The following is a 21,238-nucleotide window of genomic DNA, read 5'->3' on the forward strand; positions in this document are numbered from 1 at the left end:
TTACCCTGAATGTTTATAACTACAGAAAACACGATCAGTCCTATTCACAGAATATAGGGGTAACTCATAACTGCAAAAATGCTATTGTTTTTAACTCCACATGTTTTACAGAAAATCTGCTCCCCTCTTTTACATATACATATATATATATATATATATATATATATATATATATATATATATATATATATATATATATATATATATATATATGTATATATATATATATATATATATATATATTTTTTTTTTCTTTTCTTTTCTTTTCTTCATGGTATAACATTACAAACTCTCCTGATGGTGCCCCTTCCTGAGAACTTAGTAGCATGGAGTTTAATGAACAATGCCCTTAGTTCAACTTTGCCAGTGGTAGGGTTTAAACCGCCATCTCGACTGTTGCCACAAGTATCAATGCCCAAACCCGCTCAGCCAATAAGCTTCATATATATGATTACCAAAGGTCTTTATGATTACCAAAGGTCTTTTCCATCTTGCAAGGGTTTGGCTAAGTCAAAGTACATACCCATTTCACACCTTTAGTAATTTTAATTAACAATAATAATTTCAAATATATATATATATATTTTTTCATCTTAATGCAGGAAATGTTCTCAGTTCACCAGCACATGATGAGGGTGACACAAGAAGTGAATCAAGCAGAACAAAGCTTTTGCCTGCAAAGGTAAGTCTAGTTTATGACAATGAATGTTCTCTGTATTCTGTGGTACTGTCTCCTAATATCATTGTATTGTGTTGGAATATTTCATAACATAATTGACTTTCCAGCACTATTCCAATTTATCCATAGTCTGATGTATTGAATGTTAACTTAAGGTGTGTTTACCACATGGTTTTGGAGTGCGTTTACCTAGTTATAATTTACAGGAAAGGAGTTACACCTAAGGGATCCCATCTCTTTTTCGAAATTGATCAAACGGTTCAATTCAGTTCAGTTCAAGAATTTATTCAACAAAAGAAAACAAAATTTATACATATACCGTATACAAAATTTTACAAAAATAACTTGTTGAAAAGGGAGTGTGAAGCAAAGCTTATGGGGAAATGCTCTCCCTTTAGGGAAAGAATTATTTATATATATGTGTATATATATATATATATATATATATATATATATATATATATATATATATATATTTTTTTTTTTTTTATAATTTAATGTAATATATATTTTTTTTACAATGAGATGAAATAACATTCGCAGACATGTGACACACCTGCTAACTCCAACCTCACATGGGAATCAGGGTCACATGTGGGCATCGCATCTTGTGGGGGTCAGGCGAAGTTCTGGTTTCGCGGTGGGGAGAGGTCAGGTCAATCGTTGACGGGACAATAATTGCTCACTGCGTGGATCCAGGTCACATGTAACCGTCACCTGCAAGAACAAGAAAAAAAGATCGGCAGACTTGGGCAGTACATGACAGTTTCTCCATGAATACAATCATGAAATGGACCTAAAATGTTCAATATACTAATACTTATAGATTAATAACTTTTTGAAATATTGTTTGAATGTTATGTGTTTGTCTTATTGTTTGAATGTTATGCAGATATACTGGATAGGAGGAAAGCTTCTAGGAGCTGTCAAGAGTTTTTATGAGAGTAGTAGAGCTTGTGTCAGGATTAGAAATGGAGAGAGTGGGTGGTTCGAGGTAAAGGTGGGACTTGGTCAAGCATACGTCATGTCGCCCTGGCTGTTCAACTTATACATGGATGGGGTAGTGCGAGAGGTAAATGCAAGGGTAGTGGGTCAGGGATTGGAGATGTTTAAAGAAAATGGAGAAAAGTGGGAGGTGAGCCAGCTGTTGTTTGCGGATGACACTGCACTTGTGGCAGAATTGGAGGAGGGATTGATGAAGTTGGTGACAGAGTTTGGGAGAGTATGTGATAGAAGAAACCTAAAGATAAATGTGGGTAAAAGTAAGGTGATGAGATGTACAAGGGGTGAAAGTGGCAGTAGACTGGAAGTGAGCATTAACCACTTCCATACGGTGATGCCTATGTAGGTGGCATGAGGAGCAAGTGGGTACTCAATGATGCCGATGTCGGCATCTTGATTATATTTATTGTAGTCGTACCTACGTAATTTCCATTCTCTCTAAACTGGTTTCATCAATTTTCTATGGTTATCAAAATACACGGGTGAAAGAGAACGAACGATTGAGCACTGACTTTATTTTTTATGCGATTATTATGACGCAACATCGCATGTCGGGCAGCTAATGCTGCCAGACGTGCGATGTGCCCCAGAGTGAAGAGGTTAAGGGAGAGTGACTGGAGGAAGTGGATAGTTTTAGATACTTGAGTGCAAATGTGGCAGGAAAAGGTGGAGTGATGGTGGAGGTAGAATGTAGATTGAGAGAAGCGAGTAAATGCCTTGGTGGATTAAAAAGTGTAATGAGGAATAGACATTTGGGAATGGAGGCTAAGAGGAGACTGTATGAAGGAGTGATTGTGCCAACAGCACTGTATGGGGCAGAAACATGGAACATAAGAGAGGAAGAGAGAAGGAGTCTGAATGTGTTTGAGATGAGGTGTCTGAGAAGTATGATGGGGGTTACTAGGCTAGATAGAGTGAGAAATGAGGAGGTGAGGAGAAGAATGGGGGTGGAAAGGGAGTTGGTAGATAGGGTTGATGAAAGAATATTGGGATGGTTTGGACACATGGAAAGAATGAGTGAAGAAAGACTAGTAAAAGAGGTATGGAAGGCAGATGTGGGGGGAGTGAACATGAGGGGACGTCCTAGGATGAGGTGGATGGATGGGGTGAAGGGGGCTTTGGGGAAGAGGGGAATGTCTGTTGAGGAAGGACGGGAGAGGACAGAAGACAGGAATGAATGGAGAATGGTTGTATATGGATGATGATGTGATGCATGAGGTGGAATGGGTGGGGGGATGGGGGGTGAGGTAGTATGTGTGAGCAAAATTTGACGCAGCCCAAAGGGATTTCTCCCCATCTTCTCCTTTTATACATGGGGGGACGGAGAGGGGGGGTCGTCGATTTAATGAAGCAGCCTTGCTGTGGATGTGCTGTGTCTTGCGACACTGCTTCTGAACCAGGGCAGTGGACAAGGTGCAAGGATGACCCGTCATCCAGGAGGTGCTAAGATAAGAGGGAGGGTGGAGGGGTGTGGAGTGTATTAGGGATGGAATGGGTGGGAATGATTTTATGCCTTTTTCTTTTTGGCTACCTCCCTTGTAAGGGGGGAAAAGCCTTGGTGTATGTATATATGTATTTATGTTTGAATGTTGATAAACATTTTGTCCTAGGTAATTCCTTTTCAAGTTTATTCCATGTGTTAATACCTATAATAGACAAGCATTGGCCTTTTTTGGTTGTTCTGTATTGAGTTTTAAAGAAGTCATTTGTATGCCTGTTCGCATAGCGAGTTTTGTAAGTTGAGTAAAATTTCAATATGTTTTGAGTCATTTGCTTATTGTAGATTTGGTGCATAACAATGGCAATTTTGTACTTTATTAAGTCCATGAATTTCAATAGATTTGTTTTTTCAAATAGAATAGTTGTATGTTCTAGATGACCTACATTGCATATTATATGCAGTGCTTTTTTTTTTTTTTTTTTTGTGAGGTAATTATGCGTTGAAACATAGGTTTGAATTTGTTTATGATTTTAGATTGGACTATGTCTTCAATTTGGTCATTCCCAGAGTTGGCACATCTGCATGGAAAAATGTTTTTCAGTATTCTTTAAACATGTATTTTTCCCATGACCTCATGATATCCTCCCATCTCAGACAAAGAGATTTACTGCAAATTTTATCCACTTTACTACTTACAATCAAGATACCTAACAAACCACACAAGACATTAAGATTAAAAATAGGATGATGACTAAAACCACCCCAATAGAAACCAAGATCCTAACCACTGATTTCCAAACTCCTGCAGACATTTGCCCTACAGAGAAGTCCCTCTCATGACAAGCAAGATCCACACTAGCACAACTCAATTCCAGTCACTATCCAGTTTAGAAACAAAACAAATGTAGTATAGGCCTGGCCTGAGAAGTAAATTACTATAGATGCAATTTCCACACAGAAAACACTCAGTATCTCTTCCATGAATGACCTATGGGCCATTGCAGTGGCTGTTGGCAGCTACCTGAGAACCATGAAAAGACCTAGGGCAACATACTGATTAATTGACCACACCACTATTTCATATTCTAACCAAGGGCAGATTTGGTTCTCTGAGTTTTTTCATCATCATCCATGTAGTGTAAAGTCCCTCTAATGTTTTTCAACATTTTGTCTTGATGGTCTTGCTAATGTGTTTTGTAGAACAAATTATCCATGACCAAAAATTCCTTAATTCTCTCCTGTTTTTGTAATTGTTTTTCTTCCCATTAAATGAATCATTGATGGTCTCTTTGTTCCAACATATCAAACATACATACATGCTTGCATATACCAAGGGCTTTTTCCCCCTTACCAGGGAGGTATCCAAAATCAAAAGGCATAATTCCACTCCCACCCATTTCATTCACACCCATTCCACTCTCATTCACCACCCCTCCCTCCCTCCCTCTCATCTTGGCTCCTTATGGACAATGGGTCATCCCTGCATCTCGCCCATCACCCTGGATCAGAAACAATGCAGCAAGACACTCCTCCTTAGGATGTAATGTCATAGGACAAAATGTCGCAATGGGATGTAATGACAGTGAAGGACAAAAGATTACGATGGGAAGTAATGATAGTGGAGGACAAAATATCATGATAGGATGTAATGATAATGGAGGAGAAAATATCACAGTAGGATATAATGTCAGTGGAGGACAAAATATAATTTTAGGAAGGGATACCGGACAGAATGTCAGTGAAGGCCAAAATACCATGATGGGATGTAATGACAGTGGAAGACAAAAGATCACGATGGGATGTAATTATAGTGGAGGAAAGAATATCACGGTAGGATATAATGTCACTGGAGGACAAAATATAATTTTAGGAAGGGATGCCGGACATAATGTCAATGAACGACGGGAGGCTGGCGTGAATCACGGTGACATAGGGGGACAAAATGTACAAAAGAGATCGGATGACCATGATTGACCAGATGTCCGTGATGGGGGAAATGTTGATTTTGATGGGAGAAATGTTAATGAGGCATTGAATGTCAATGAAGGACCAAATAATAATATAGAGCAAGGTATAAATAGAAAACAAAATGATAATGTAAGACATGATATTGAAACTCAAAATGTGTCAAAAAGAAATAATCACAAGTTTCTTAAAACCATGTACTTTAATGCTCATAGTATTAGGAACAAATTTCAAGAAATACAGACATATGTCAAAAGCGAAAATCTCGATATGATAGGAATAACTGAGACATGGTTAATTGGTACAGAGTTCGAAGCTGAATTTAATATTGCGGCATTTAAACACTTTCATCAGGATAGAAACCACAAGAAAGGTGGGGGTGTTCTGTTGTACGTAAAAAACAATGTTCATGCTTGTTTTTTAGAGAAAGTGAAACAGGATGCATATGACAGTTTGTGGGTTAACCCAAACGAATGGACAAAAAATGAATGTAGGTGTAATATATAGGCCAAAGACATTATCATTAGCAGACGACAAACTGTTATTTCAAGAACTGTCTAGTTTCTGCAACCGGGATTTATTGATAATGGGTGATTTCAATTTTACTGACATTGATTGGATGACCCTTGAACATGGCCATATAGGTAGTCGCTTGATTGATTTTCTTGGTGACAATAACTTAATTCAGCATGAAAAGAGCCCACAAGATATGGAAACTTACTCGATCTATTGATCACTAACCGCGAAAGCATGGTAACTGATGTAGAAGTCAGTGAATCTGTTGCAAATAGCAATCACAACTTAGATTCAAACTCCTAAAAATTTTAGAATAGATATTTGTGTTTCTAAAATACCCGATTTCAGTAAAGCTAAGTTCATAGGACTACGTCAGGAGCATCAGCTTACAGATTCGGAGGAAAAATTAAACAAAAGACCTGTAGATCAGATGTGGGAAATATTTCAAAATACGCTCACTAAGATGATTCAAACTTACATTCCTTTTAAGGACAGACATCCCCCAAATCAGGCTCACCCAAAGTGGCTCGACAAAGAAACTGAAAAAAAGTATTGCTAAAAAGAGACAGGCTTATAAGAAATATAAGTGCTCGGGTGCATCTAATGACTATGAAAGTTATGTATCAATACAGAGAGATTTAAAAAAGACAATAAGAAAAAGAAAACGACACTACGAAATGAACATCGCTGATAAATCCAAAGAGAATCCCAAAGAATTCTATAGTTACATTAGAGATAACAAGGTTGTTAGGAATCACATTGGTTCACTATTATCTGCTGACGGTCAACTTGAATATTCAAATGAAGGAATGTGTAATATCTTAAACAATTATTTTAGCTCGGTGTTCATAAACGAAACACCTCAAAGTGAACTCCAAACTGAAACCTGTGAAAAGTCTAGGGTAAATTTACCATGGTAAATATAACAAAAGAAAAAATTAAAAGGTGTATAGATAAACTCAAAGTTAATAAGACACCAGGGCCTGACGGTTGGCATCCAAGAATCTTAAAGGAAATGAAAAATGAGATTGTTGTTCCATTAGAAATTATTTTCAAGAAATCCATCATATCCGGAGATGTCCCAAGAGAATGGAAGCTAGCTAACATTACTCCCATATTCAAAAAAGGTGACAAAAAGAAACCAAATAACTATAGGCCTATAAGTTTGACTTCAATCGTAGGAAAAATAATGGAAACTATCATGGTTGAATGGTCAAAAACAGAGAGTTGTTTTAAATGGAAAAACTTTTAGATAGAAAAATGTTACAAGTGGAGTTCCTCAGGGTTCCATTCTTGGGCCACTTCTATTCATAGTATATATAAATGATATAGACCATGGACTAAAATCTACTGTTTCCAAATTTGCTGATGATACAAAACTGTGCGAAATGGCAAATGATCACTTAAACCAATTAGATATTCAAGAAGATTTAGATAAATTACAGCATTGGTCTGAAAAGTGGCTAATGAAATTTAACACAAATAAATGCAAGGTAATGCACATAGTAAGAATAACAGTAAGTACGATTACAAGTTATTTGGAAATTCATTAACAAAAGTGGATAGTGAAAAAGATTTCTGTGTAATTATCAGTAACGACCTCAAATCATCCAAGCAGTGTATTTCAGCCTCTGAGAAAGCAAATAAGATTCTAGGACTGATTGCATGATCTTTTGATTTCAAAAGTCCATCACTCATTAACAAGTTAGATAAATCGTTAGTTCGTCCACATTTGGAATATGCTGTTTCTGTATGGTCACCGAATCTCGTTAAAGACATTGACAGACTGGAAAAAGTACAACAGCGAGCCACAAAATTGATTCCAAATATCAAAAATAAATCATACGAAAATCGACTAAAACATATGAATCTGTTTTCCCTAAAAAAGCGTAGACTCAGAGGTGACTTGATACAGGTCTTTAAGATTCTAAAGGGAATTGACAACATCAAAAGTGACAACATTTTCACATTGAATGAGAATCAGACAAGAAACAATGGTCTCAAACTGTCCGGAAATAGATTCAATTTGGAAGTAGGTAGAAACAACTTTGCCAACCGTGTAGTTAATGAATGGAATAAACTTCCTGCACAGGTAGTGCAATGTAGTTCAGTTCAAAGCTTTAAGAATCATTTAGATAAACACCTAAGCAAGATGCTGTAATGATTATAATTTATTTTATATTATTTGTTTTTGTTTTATCATTTGTCTGTTTGATTTTCATTTATTATTAGTTATATGTCTATTAGTATTTACTATTTACCTGTTTGTTTATTATTTAACTATACCTATGCATTTATTTATATATTTTATTTGCTATTTACATTATTATAGTTTTTATTTATTATTTTATTATTATTATGATTTTTTCGCATCCGACCTAGATATGGACCAAAAGGTCTCCTGTTGGCATGCTCCACCTTTGTAATCCTTTGACACATTACATCCACAGCAAGGCCATACTTACATGTACCAAAAGGCTCTCTCCCCTATATAAGAGGGATGGCCAGCTAAGTCATGCAGCCACCTTTCACCCATCCTATACTCATTCAACACCCATTTATTTTCCTTGTTATCTTAGATCCCAGTGGAGACCTCAAATTGTCAAGTACTGTGCCCATTTTCAATATTTTGCATTTTTTAGCATTAAGTCCATTTTCACACTTGGCTCAAGTCATATTCTGTCTAAATCTTTTTGAAGCAGTTTGCAATCTTGATCTTATATTTTCCTCATAATCATTGATCATCTGTAAACATGTAAGTGTAGCTTGTTCCATTCATGTTATTTTCTTAGACAACACAGTACCTCTTCCTTGAGTGACTTGTGGGCTACTCTAGTGCCTGTTGCTGGTTACCTAGTATCCATGGGTTGCCTACAGGATAGACCTGAGGCAGCAGATTGATGTATTGTCATTTACATGAATTATATTGGGTTCCGTTACCAGCCCCTGCAGGACTCTAATAGCCTCTTTCCATCCTGACATCTTGTTCTTTATAACTGTTCTTTATGTATTGTCTTTCAAGAATCCTCTCATCCAGTCCAAGAGTTTTCCATCAAATCTTTCCATATACTCTAGTTTCTGCCCTCAGGTAATTACGGTATCCCCTGTCTGGGATATTGGCTGCATGTTATGTGGGGGTTAAAAGTTGCTAAGTAGCATGCAGCTGATACTTTAAAGTCTATATGGGGTGCCCCTATAGACCAGAGCTACACATTTTGTCTGTGGTAAAGGAAATCTCTGTTCATAGAGAAATGATGATACCGTATTTTTCGGACCATAAGGCGCAGGAAAAATCCTTAAAATTGGCCAAAATCAGGTGGTGCGCCTTATCGTGCGGTGCGCCTTATATGTGGCTTCAGTGCAAAAAAAATGCCTCGGATAGTGACGTACTATTTTGACACGTTTCGTAGCTAGCCTACCGACGGCGACAGTGCATGATAGGCCTAGCAAAAGTTACAACCAAGTTATAACCAAGATGCATGTATCTTGACAAGAAAATTGTGAAAACTTCGACAGTTTTCGGGTCCATGCCACAGCATTCATTCACGCTATCATGGCTATGACATGATAGCGTCCACAACACAGACAGCCATTTTGCATTGGTATAGTCTCGCTCCACTCAGACTGTAGTCATTTGGGTATTTTTTTAGTTTCGATCATGGGCGCAATATAGCAATATAAAATTAATTATTAATTTTGTAAATTAAAATGTATTAACGTAATATGCAATTTTGTGGGCGGAAATGAAAATAAAAAATACCTTGCTACAAGCAAATATGCTAATGAATGAAGTCGGTAGCATAGGATCGGGATGCCAACGTCTCTCACGACGACGACAACGAGGACGAGCCGGATGACATTTAATTTGCAGGTAATGATTTATTAAACACAGGTTAGGTTAGGTTAGACGAATTTATCACCCTTTCATATCTTCGACGTCGGCATCTATCATAACAAACATGGCGTACCATTCGTCCGACACGACTTCGTTACTTACGAAATCTGTTTCAGCACATTTTTTGTTTTTTATTTCCGCTCACAAAATTGCATATTATGTTGATACATTATAATTTACAAAATTAATAATTAATTTTTTATTGCTATATTGCGCCCATGGTCGAAACTAAAAATTTACCTTCATTTGTAATCTTGTGTTTTTAAGTGAATAGAGAATTCCGGGAATAAAACTGCTAATGTTGGTTTTATTCCCCACAATTCCCATAACGTGTTTGTTGTTTTTTAGGAGTATTGGCAGGGCAGACCGTCCATGGAGGTGGTCTGATTTCACTGACCAAAATAAAAATATATATCATTTATTTTTGTAATTTTGCTAAATCCCAACCGATTTTTCTCATTCAACAACGAAAATGTTGTTCTGAATGCACTCACATATGCATGATTATCCGATGACGAGACCAGGTGCGCCTTATGTAAGGACAGGGAATAGCAAATTACGGGTGCACCTTATGGTACAAAGCGCCTTATGGTCCGAAAAATACTTTATTATACAGTGACTGTCCTTCCATTATGCTGTCCCCCCATTCTTGTTACTGTCCTGTTCCATTTCTCTGAATATTCATTTCACATTTTGCTAAACCCTGTGGTGGAGGAAAAGAATACTGTTATCAAGTCTTTCCACTCGAGTCATATGATAGGGTAGGAAATGAACCAATAGACTGAGTGGTTGGTAAGTGTGGTGTTCCAGGAAAAAATCTTAGTGGAGAGTCGATGGTGATGTGTCTAGAGAGTTGATGATAGCAAATACAGTGTTTAGGTAGAAAGTCAAGCATAAGTACTCATGGGAGAGGGTGATGGATGGAGGGGTGGTAGATAGAGCATTAATGGACTCTATAGTGGTAACCAGGAGTACAGTAGGAAGAGTTAAGGATGTACATGTTCTAAGTGGAGAGAGTGGGGGAATATTAGATCATTTTTGGGTGGAAGGTAAGTTGAGAGTGGAGGATAGGTGGAGAAAGAGGAAAAGGACAGAAGGTAGGGAGGTGCCTAAAGTGAACTGCTTAAATGAGAAAGAAAAGGAGGAGTACAAGAAGAAGCTGAGAGAGGAGTGGGAGGGAGTGAAGGATAGAGTAGAACTAGGAGTGCAGGAGGAATGGGGATGGTTCAAGGAGGGAGTCACAAGGTGTGCAAAGATGGTGTGTGGAACAAGGAGGATGAGGGGAAATAGAAGGAAGGGTAGTGAGTGGTGGAATGAGGAAACAAAGAAGGATGTAGAAGAGAAGAAGCAAGCTTTCATAGATTGGTTGCAAAATAAAACAAAGGAATCATATGAGAGGTACAAAGAAAAGAGAAGAGAAGTAAAGCATAAGATAAAGGAGAGCAAATGTGAAATGGTGTAAGAGTATGACAGAAAATTTTGAAAGTAATAAAAAGATGTTTTGGAAAGAAGTTAAGAGACGAAGAGGAGGTAAATCAAGTAGAGAAGAAAAGGTAAAAGGTGCAGATGGAGAGATGATAATGGAAGAGAAGGCAGTAATAGGAAGATGGAAAGAGTATTTTAGGGAGTTGCTTAACTTGAAAGAGGATAGGGAGGAAAAGGGAAAGGTAGTTGCAGTGGAAAGCACTAAGAAAATGACCATGATGGAGGAAAATGGAGGAGAAATAAGGAAAGATGAGGTGAAGGCAGTTGTTAAGATGATGAGAACAGGGAAGGCACCTGGGTAAAAAAAAAAAAAAAAAAAGAGAGAGGTACAGTGATGGTGGACTGGCTGGTGAGGTTATTTTACAAAGGATTACAAAGGCGGAGCATGCCGACAGGAGACCTTTTGATCCATATCTAGGTCGGATGCAAAAAAAAAAAAAAAAAAAATCATATTAATAATAAATTAAAACTATAATAATGTAAAAATAACAAATAAAATACATAAATAAATGCATAGGTATAGTTGAATAACAAACAAAAAGGTAAATAGTAAATTATTATAAATTGACATATAACTAATAATAAATGAAAATCAGACAGACAAATTATAACAAAACAAAAACAAATAATATAACATAAGTTATAATCATTACAGCATCTTACTTAGGTATTTATCTAAATGATTCTTAAAGCTTCGAACTGAACTACATTGCACTACCTGTGCAGGAAGTTTATTCCATTCATTAACTACACGGTTGGCAAAGTTGTTTCTACCTACTTCCAAATTGAATCTATTTCCGGACAGTTTGAGACCATTGTTTCTTGTCTGATTCTCATTCAATGTGAAAATTTTGTCACTTTTGATGTTGTCAATTCCCTTTAGAATCTTAAAGACCTGTATCAAGTCACCTCTGAGTCTACGCTTTTTTAGGGAAAACAGATTCATGTGCTTAAGTCGATTTTCGTATGATTTATTTTTGATATTTGGAATCAATTTTGTGGCTCGCCGTTGTACTCTTTCCAGTCTGTCAATGTCTTTAATGAGATTCGGTGACCATACGGAAACAGCATATTCCAAATGTGGACGAACTAACGATTTATATAGCTTGTTAATGAGTGATGGACTTTTGAAATCAAAAGATCGCGCAATCAATCCCAGAATCTTATTTGCTTTCTCAGAGGCTGAAATACACTGCTTGGATGATTTGAGGTCGTTACTGATAATTACGCCGAGATCTTTTTTACTATCCACTTTTGTTAACGAATTTCCAAATAACTTGTAATCGTACTTACTGTTATTTTTACCTATGTGCATTACCTTGCATTTACTTGTGTTAAATTTCATTAGCCACTTTTCAGACCATTGCTGTAATTGATCTAAATCTTCTTGAATATCTAATTGGTTTGAGTGAGCATTTGCCACTCCGCACAGTTTTGTATCATCAGCAAATTTGGAAACAGTAGATTTTAGTCCATTGTCTATATCATTTATATATACTATGAATAGAAGTGGCCCAAGAACGGAACCCTGAGGAACTCCACTTGTAACATTTTTCCATCCAGAAGTTTTTCCATTTAAAACAACTCTCTGTTTTCGACCTTTCAACCAATTACTAGTCCAACCTAATAGGCTACCACTTATTCCATGCAAAGCTAATTTAGTAAGTAGCCTTTCGTGTGGGACGGTATCAAAAGCTTTTGCAAAGTCTAGATATATTAAATCTATATTGTTTCTTTTGTCATAATTCGAGATAACTGTGTTGTAGAATTCGAGTAAGTTAGTCACGCAAGAACGTTTCCGTCTGAAACCATGCTGGCTATCATTTATCAAACGGTTACTTTCTAAATGATATTCGATATCATCTCTGATGATAGTTTCCATTATTTTTCCTACGATCGAAGTCAAACTTATAGGCCTATAGTTATTTGGTTTCTTTTTGTCACCTTTTTTGAATATGGGAGTAACGTTAGCTAGCTTCCATTCTCTTGGGACATCTCCGGATATGATGGATTTCTTGAAAATAATTTCTAATGGAACAACAATCTCATTTTTCATTTCCTTTAAGATTCTTGGATGCCAACCGTCAGGCCCTGGTGTTTTATTAACTTTGAGTTTGTCTATACACCTTTTAATTTTTTCTTTTGTTATATTTACCGTAGTGAGTAAGTTTACCCCAGACTTTTCACAGGTTTCAGTTTGGAATTCACTTTGAGGTGTTTCGTTTACGAATACCGAGCTAAAATAATTGTTTAAGATATTACACATTCCTTCATTTGAATATTCAAGTTGACCGTCAGCAGATAATAGTGGACCAATGTGATTCCTAACAACCTTTTTATCTCTAATGTAACTATAGAATTCTTTGGGATTCTCTTTGGATTTATCAGCGATGTTCATTTCGTAGTGTCGTTTTCTTTTTCTTATTGTCTTTTTTAAATCTCTCTGTATTGATACATAACTTTCATAGTCATTAGATGCACCCGAGCACTTATATTTCTTATAAGCCTGTCTCTTTTTAGCAATACTTTTTTCAGTTTCTTTGTCGAGCCACTTTGGGCGAGCCTGATTTGGGGGACGTCTGTCCTTAAAAGGAATGTAAGTTTGAATCATCTTAGTGAGCGTATTTTGAAATATTTCCCACATCTGATCTACAGGCCTTTCGTTTAATTTTGCCTCCCAATCTGTAAGCTGAAGCTCCTGACGTAGTTCTATGAACTGAGCTTTACTGAAATCGGGTATTTTAGAAGCACAAGTATCTATTCTAAAATTGTTTAGGAGTTTGAATCTGACTAAATTGTGATCGCTATTTGCAACAGATTCACCGACTTCTACATCAGTTACCATGCTTTCGCGGCTAGTGATCATGTTATATGATGTTTGTTTAAGAGTGCCAGAGGACTAGAGGAGTGCCTGCATAGTTTCATTTTACAAGGGAAAAGGGGACAAGTGCTAGTGTAGTAGTTTCAGAGGGATCAATTTGGTAATTGTAGTTCGGAAGGCTTATGGGAGGGTCTTGATTGAGAGGATTAGAAGAGAAACAGTAATTGATGAGGAACAGTGTGGGCCTAAGACATATAGGAATTGTGTGGATCAGATTTTTGTGTAAAACAGATATGTTTTTTGGGCTTTTATGGGCTTTTATGGATTTTATGGATTTTATGGATTTTATGGATTTTATGGATTTGGAAAAGGCTTATGACAGGGTAGACAAGAAGGCACTATGGGAGGTATTGCAGATATATGGGATAGGAGGGAAGCTGTTAAGAGCCATCAAAAGTTTTTACAAGAGTAGTAGAGCTTGTGTTAGAGTCAGAGATGGAGAGAGTGAGTGGTTTGAGGTAAAGGTGGGACTTTATCAGAGATGGTTTATATCACCTTGGCTGTTCAATTTATACATGGATGGGATGGTGCAAGAGGTAAATGCAAAGGTAGTGGGTTAGGGATTGGAGATGGTTAAAGAAAATGGAGAAAAGTAAGAGAAGTCAATTGTTGTTTGCTGACAACACTGCACTTGTGGCAGGCTCAGAGGAGGGATTGAGGAAGTTAGTGACAGATTTTAGGAAGGTGTGTAAAAGAAGGAACTAAAAGATTAGTAAAAGAGGTGTGGAAGGCAGAGGTGGAAGGAGTGAACATGAGGGGGCAACCAAGGATAAGATTGATGGATGGGGTAAAAGGGGCATTTGGGAAAGAGGGGAATGTCTGTTGAGGAAGGACGGGACAGAAGATAGGGGTGAATGGAGAATGGTTGTGTATAGATGGTGCTGTGATGCATAGGGGAGAATGGGTGGGGGATGGGGGTGAAGGAATATGTATGAAAAATAAATTGACACAGCCTGAAGGGATTTCTCCCCTTCTCCATTTCTGCATGAGGGGACAGAAAGGGGGGTCGCTGATTTAATGAAGTGGCCTTGGTATGGATGTGCTGTGTCTTGTAACACTGTTTCTAACCCAGGGTAGTGGGCAAGATGCAGGGATGACCTGTCATCCAGGAGGAGCCAAGATAAGAGGCAGGGAATAGGGTAGATGGGAGTGGAGTATATGAGGATGGAATGGGTGGGATTGGTTTTTATGCCTTTATTTTTTTGGCTACCTCCCATGTAAGGGGGAAAAAGCCTTTGGTATATGTATGCATGTATGTCTTTTATAATGTCCGTTGAATGTCTGGAATGTTTGTTGAGCAAGGAATGGAAAAAGGCATGAGATAGGGGTGAGTGAAGAATGGCTGTATAAAGTACTAGTTATGGACCAAAAGGTCTCCTGTTGCCATGTTTTTCCTTTGTAATCGTTTACTGTCCTGCAAGGAAGGGAGAGGGTGGGGGATGGGGGTTAAGGAGTGGCTATATGTGAATTATATTTTGATGTAGCCCAAAGGGATTTCTCCCCCATCTTCTCTTTTTCCGCATGAGGGGACAGAGGGGGGGATCACTGATTAAATGAAGCGACCTTGCATTTTATGTGCTGTATCTTGCTGCATTGCTCGTGACTCAGGGCATTGGATGGGATACAAGGATGACCTGTCATCCATGAGGAGCTAAGATGAGAGGGAAGTAAAGGTGGTGGATTGGAGTGGAATGGGTGGTAGTGGGTACATGCCTTTTGACTTGGCTACCTTCCTTGTAAAATGCAGGGATGCAGGGATGACCCATCATCCAGGAGGAGCCAAAAAAAAAAGAGGGAGGGAGGGAGGGCTAGTGAATGGGAGTGGAGTATGTGGGGATGAAATGGGTGGGAGTAGATTTATGCCTTAGACTTTGGCTACCTCCCTTGTAAGGGGAAAAAGCCCTTGCTATATGAATGTCCTCCCTTGTAAAGGAGAGAAACCCCTTGGTATATAAATAAATAGTCTTTCTAAATCCTCTCTCACAATTTAACTATCTTGTTGGTCAGAGAAGTCTATAATTCCTTACTTACTCCTTTATAAATGTTAGCTCTTCCAATCCTTAGGTACTAACTTGTCTTCTAAAGAACACACAATTAGGTCATGAAACATGTATTCCAGTTGTTCTCTATACTCCTGAAGTATCCAATTTGAGATTTTATCAGACCCAGGAGCTTTCCTCATGTTAGTGCTGAAAATTATTGTATACTGTACATCCTTCACTTCCTTTTTCATACAACTTGAACCTATACTGGGGCAAGCTATTTAGTCATAGAAGAGAATGTAATCAAAGGCAGTATATTAATTAATTTCAAACTGTAAAATGGGCTGCACCGCTGGAATAAGGAGAGTCTGTTGGCTGGTTGTAATTATTTTTTCTTTTGTGCCAGAAATGGTGAAAAGGTTAAATTTACTTTTTGTGTGAGAAATGTTCTAGAGAGCAGTTTATAAAATTTGGAAGTGGAAATGCACCATTGTTTGATTTGAATCTCTAGAAGTATTAAGAAAAACTGGTTTCATGTTTACCCACTGAATTCATATTATGTTTATCTAGGTTATACTGTACTTACATATTGTAGTCTTCTTTGAATATTAATGTGCACTTAAGTATTCTTAATAATATTGAATTGTACATATCACATTCTACAGATGAGTGGGACTGGAACTGGTGCTACAGCTGTCCCTAGTATGAAAACTGCAGAACAAACTAACATGGGAAGTAGCTGTTCCATCAGAACTTCAATATTTCAAGGGGATGAAGATGATTCCTACAGTACTGGAGAAATGGACCCTCAAGGTGAATAGTATTTAATTAGCTATTAAACTGATTGTTCATAAGGGCATCTGTTAGCTCAGTGTGTGGGCGATGTTAACAAAATTTGTTGCCAGAGTAAGAGGGGAAATTAGGCTTTCCAAGAAGAATAGAGGAAACAAAAGAACAGGTAAATTATTTCACAATTATGTTGGATGAAAATTTGTGAGAAGAAATTATGTTTGAAACTTGATGTAAGAGAAGGGAAAAGCATTTTTATGGAGTACGTGGGGATGAAATGGGTGGGAGTGGATTTATGCCTTTGACTTTGACTACCTCCTTTGGTCATTGATGCATGGAGTGTGAAATGTGAAACTAAAAGGGAGAATGGATGTATAGGTTAAAATTGGAAGTGGAAATTTAGATGACAAGATGGAAAATTTAAACCTAACATTGGGAATGGCCAACTTGGGAAATAGAGCTTGACTGAAATTTTTTATGAATGTCACGAATCTAGGCTCTGTGTTTGAGTTGATACATCGAATCGAGACTTAGGATTCGAGTAGTTCCTTCAATCCAGAGTTTTAGATTCAAAACGTAGCCTCGTTTTGGATATTCTTTCTCTATACGGGGATAAATAAAGACGATAAAAACAACAACAAAGAATGATATATTAGCACAGTATAAAATATATATACATGTCTCTTACCAAATGGTGAGCGAGAACAGAGAGCGGGCGCAGGAACGGGAGTGGGCCTAAGGACCACTGCTCCCCTTCTTATATACACAGGCCGCACGACACCGGTGCCATAGCACAGGTGCCAACATGTACTTAATTAACTTATCCTATTTCTATTTGCCCAACTTCACATCATTCACCATCTCCTTTATTTTTGTGTGGAGAGGGCTCACAAAAATGTTTCTACCTAATATCTTAATTCTACGATACAATGTGATCAGATATATGTTGGCTCTACGTTGCCGCCTGGTTTTGGCGAGCGTGCCCCTTAACCTCGGTCGGCGGGGGCACCGATTTTGTACTCCTCTGCTGCAGGTCCATTGGCACCTTCGCGCGCACTTCTAGTCCATAGCGTCCTTGTGCACAAGGGGCCCATTGTTTCTTTTGGATCCGGGCTCCTTCGCTACAGGCCCGTGAGTACCTTTACACGCATTAATCACCCTAGGAGGGTCACACTTGCACAGAGGGTCCATTGTTTCTGTTGCGTCCCAGACTTATGCCGCTCCAAGTATGGGCCTGTGGCATGTAGGGCACGGCGGGGAGGTGCGTAGCAACATGCGTAGCACGATACTGTCATGGTCGAGGTATCGTGAACATGATCAACATGACCATGACAATGAAAATATTTTAAACGAAATTGAAAATATGGATCAGCAATCAAAGAATGACACAGATTAGTAATTTATTGAAAATACTTGTGGATTACATGAAAAGGTCAAAGAAGACCATCACTATGCTAAATTATAGTTTTAGACCTGACAGAAAACCTCTTGGTTTGGGATGAGAGGTAATTGAAATTAATTAATTAATTAGTAGACATTTGGGAATGGATGCTAAGAGGAGATTGTAAGAAGGAGTGATTGTGCTGACAGCACTGTATGGGGCAGAAACATGGAACATAAGAGAGGATGAGTTTAAATGTGTTTGAGACGAAATGACTGAGAAGTATGATAGCAGTTACTAGGCTGGATAGAGTGAGAAACAAGGAGATGAGGAGGAGAGTCGGGGTGGAAAGGGAGTTGGGAGATAGGGTTGATGAAAGAGTATTGGGATGATATGGACACATGAAAAGAATGAGTTAAGAAAGATTAGTAAAAGAGGGGTGGAGGGAGTGAACATGAGGGAGTGACAAAGGATGATATGGATGGATGGGGTAAAAGGGGCATTGGGAAAAAGAGGAATGTCTGTTGAGGAAGGAAGGGAGAAGACAGAAGATATGTATTAGTTGAGAATGGTTGTGTATGGATGATGTTGTGATGCATGGAAGGGAGTGGGTGGGTGATGGGGGGGATGAGGGAGTATGTGTGAATGATATTTTGACACAACCCAAAGGGATTTCTCACCATCTCTTTTTCTGCATGAGGGGACAGGTGGGGGGGTGGTCACAGATTAAATGAAGTGGCCTCACTGTGGACATGTTGTGTCATGGTATATTCCTTCTGACCCAGGGCAGTGGTCAAGATGCAGGGATGACCCATCATGCAGGAGGAGCCAAGAAAAGAGGGAGGGAAGGGTGGTGAATGGGAGTGGAGTATGTGGGGATGAAATGGATGGGAGTGGATTTATGCCTTTGACTTTGGCTACCTCCTTTGTAAGGGGGAAAAGGCTGTTAGTGTATTATGTATTATCCTATTTTATTGATTTATTTGTCTATTTTTATTCATTCATTTTTTTTAACCTCTTCAATATAGGTCAAATATTTGCCTGCACATCAGGTTGCCTGATGTATAATGAAGGATCACAATATGCATATTACAAAATATAAAGTTACTGTTTCTATACTTCCATCATCCAGGAGGTGCTCAGATGAGAGGAAGGGTGGGAGGGGTGTGGAGTGTATTTAGGGATGACATGGGTGGGAGTGTTTTTATGCCTTTCTCTTTTTGGCTACCTCCCTTGGAAGGGGGAAAAAGCCTAGGTATATGTATGTATGTATGTATTTACCTAGTTGTATTTACCTAGTTGTATTTTGCGGGAAGGGAAGCTATGCTCGTGATGTCCTGCCTTTGTATCTTGCAGTGTCTAGTTTGTTTTTAAACTCATGAATGGTTTTTGCGCATACTATTTCATTGTCCAGTTTGTTCCAAGTGTCCAAAACTCTATGAGGAAAACTGTTTTTCTTCAGTTCTCTTCTATAGCTATGTTTTTTTATTTTCTTTCCATGTCCTCTTGTGTTTCTTTTGTCCCAGTTAAGTAAATTCTCACTATCGAGTACCTCTGTGCCTTTCATGATTCTGTAGATGGTCAATAGGTCACCTCTCTCTCTTCTTTGCTCCAGTGTCGGTAACTCCAGTTTAGCCAATCTCTCTTCGTATGATAGGTTTGCAAGTGCAGGTGCCATTTTTGTAGCTGCTCTTTGGATTCTTTCTATTTTCTTTATATTCTTTTTGGTACTGGGGGACCACAATGTCGCTGCATACTCTAATCTAGGCCTTATCAATGTAACCAATATTTTTTTCATCATGTCTTCGTCCAAGTATGTAAACGCCACTTTTATTGATCTTAGCAAGTTGTAAGTCTCCCCGACAATTTTGTTAATCTGTATATCATAGGACAAGTCGTTCGTGATAATTACTCCCAAATCTTTTTCGGATCCTACTTTCTTTACTTCTTTGGTTCCAATTGTATATTTTCCTGATATTCTGTTTTTGCTTTTTCCAAACTCCATTATGCTACACTTCTTAGTATTAAAGTCCACTTCCCATTTCTGACTCCAGTTCCATACCCTATTTAGGTCTTCTTGCAGTGCTTCACAGTCCTCATCAGTTTCTATTTTCCTTAGCAGTTTGGCGTCATCGGCAAAGAAGCTCATGTAGCAGTTCACGTCCTCATCCATGTCATTCATATAGATAGCAAACATTATTGGTGCCAGCACAGATCCTTGCGGTACTCCACTGATCACCTCTTTCCAGTCTGAATATTTTTCTCTGAGCACTACTCTCATCTTTCTACCAGTCAGAAAGTCCTCTATCCATTTTAGTAGGTTTCCCTGTATTCCTCCTATGTGTTCCAGTTTTTTTAGTAGTTTTCTGTGTGGTACTTTGTCAAAGGCTTTTTGCAAGTCTAGGAATGCACAATCAGCCCATCCATTTCTTTCTTGCACTATGTCTATTAGTCTTGAGTAAAAGCATATTAAGTTTGTGGAGCATGATCTTCCTTGTCTGAATCCGAATTGTCTTGGGTTTAATATGTCATTGTCTTCCAGATGTTTTACCCATCTATTCTTGATTATTTTCTCACAAATTTTGGCAATGGTGCTTGTTAGTGATACTGGCCTATAGTTGGTGGGTTCTTCTTTGTTTCCTCCTTTGTGTATTGGTACAATGTTAGCGTTTTTCCAGTCCTCGGGTATCTTTCCTTCTTTGAGTGAGCTGTTTATTAAGATGTGTATTTTGTCTGTTAGTTCTTCTTTGCACTCCTTTAGAATCCAATTTGCAATACCGTCCGGGCCATGTGATTTTCTGACATCCAGCCTTGATAAATGTTCTGATATTTCCTTTAGTGATGCTGTAAACTCATTCATGAGGGGAGATTTCTTGTTTTTGTCTATGTCACAATTCGGTATTTTCTCTGGTGAAAACAGATTTAAAGTGATTGTTCATGACTTCGGCCATCTCTAAATCTTCTGTGTATTCTATGTTTCCTTGGCATAGTTTCACCAATTCCTGTTTGTTTTTAAGTTTACCATTCACATACCGATAGAATAGTTTGGGTTGCTCTTTGCATTTGTCTATAATATCCTTCTCATGGTTCCTTTTCTCCTCTCTTCTCACATTAACATACTCATTTCTATAGTTAACATAAATTTGCCATATGTATGTTTCTATACTTGTTCTCTTTCACCCTGAATAAATATAATATCACAGAAAACATGATCAAGCCTGT

At 38.0% G+C, this 21,238-nt stretch overlaps 1 protein-coding gene across 5 annotated transcripts in view; it reads left to right on the forward strand.

Annotated features, from left to right (window-relative positions):
- The window catches only part of LOC143029243 (bestrophin-4-like), a 180,820-nt gene that overhangs the window by 140,023 nt on the left and 19,559 nt on the right, over positions 1-21,238 (forward strand). For all 5 annotated transcript variants that reach the window (XM_076191969.1, XM_076192079.1, XM_076192111.1 and 2 more), the window contains exons 12-13: positions 603-682; positions 16,512-16,659. In XM_076191969.1, coding sequence (XP_076048084.1) covers positions 603-682; positions 16,512-16,659 — 228 coding nt within the window. The remainder of the gene's footprint in view (positions 1-602; positions 683-16,511; positions 16,660-21,238) is intronic.

The sequence above is a fragment of the Oratosquilla oratoria genome, chromosome 1 (genome assembly GCF_046742065.1).
Source record: "Oratosquilla oratoria isolate Oo_2021 chromosome 1, ASM4674206v1, whole genome shotgun sequence".
NCBI classification, from domain to species: domain Eukaryota; kingdom Metazoa; phylum Arthropoda; class Malacostraca; order Stomatopoda; family Squillidae; genus Oratosquilla; species Oratosquilla oratoria.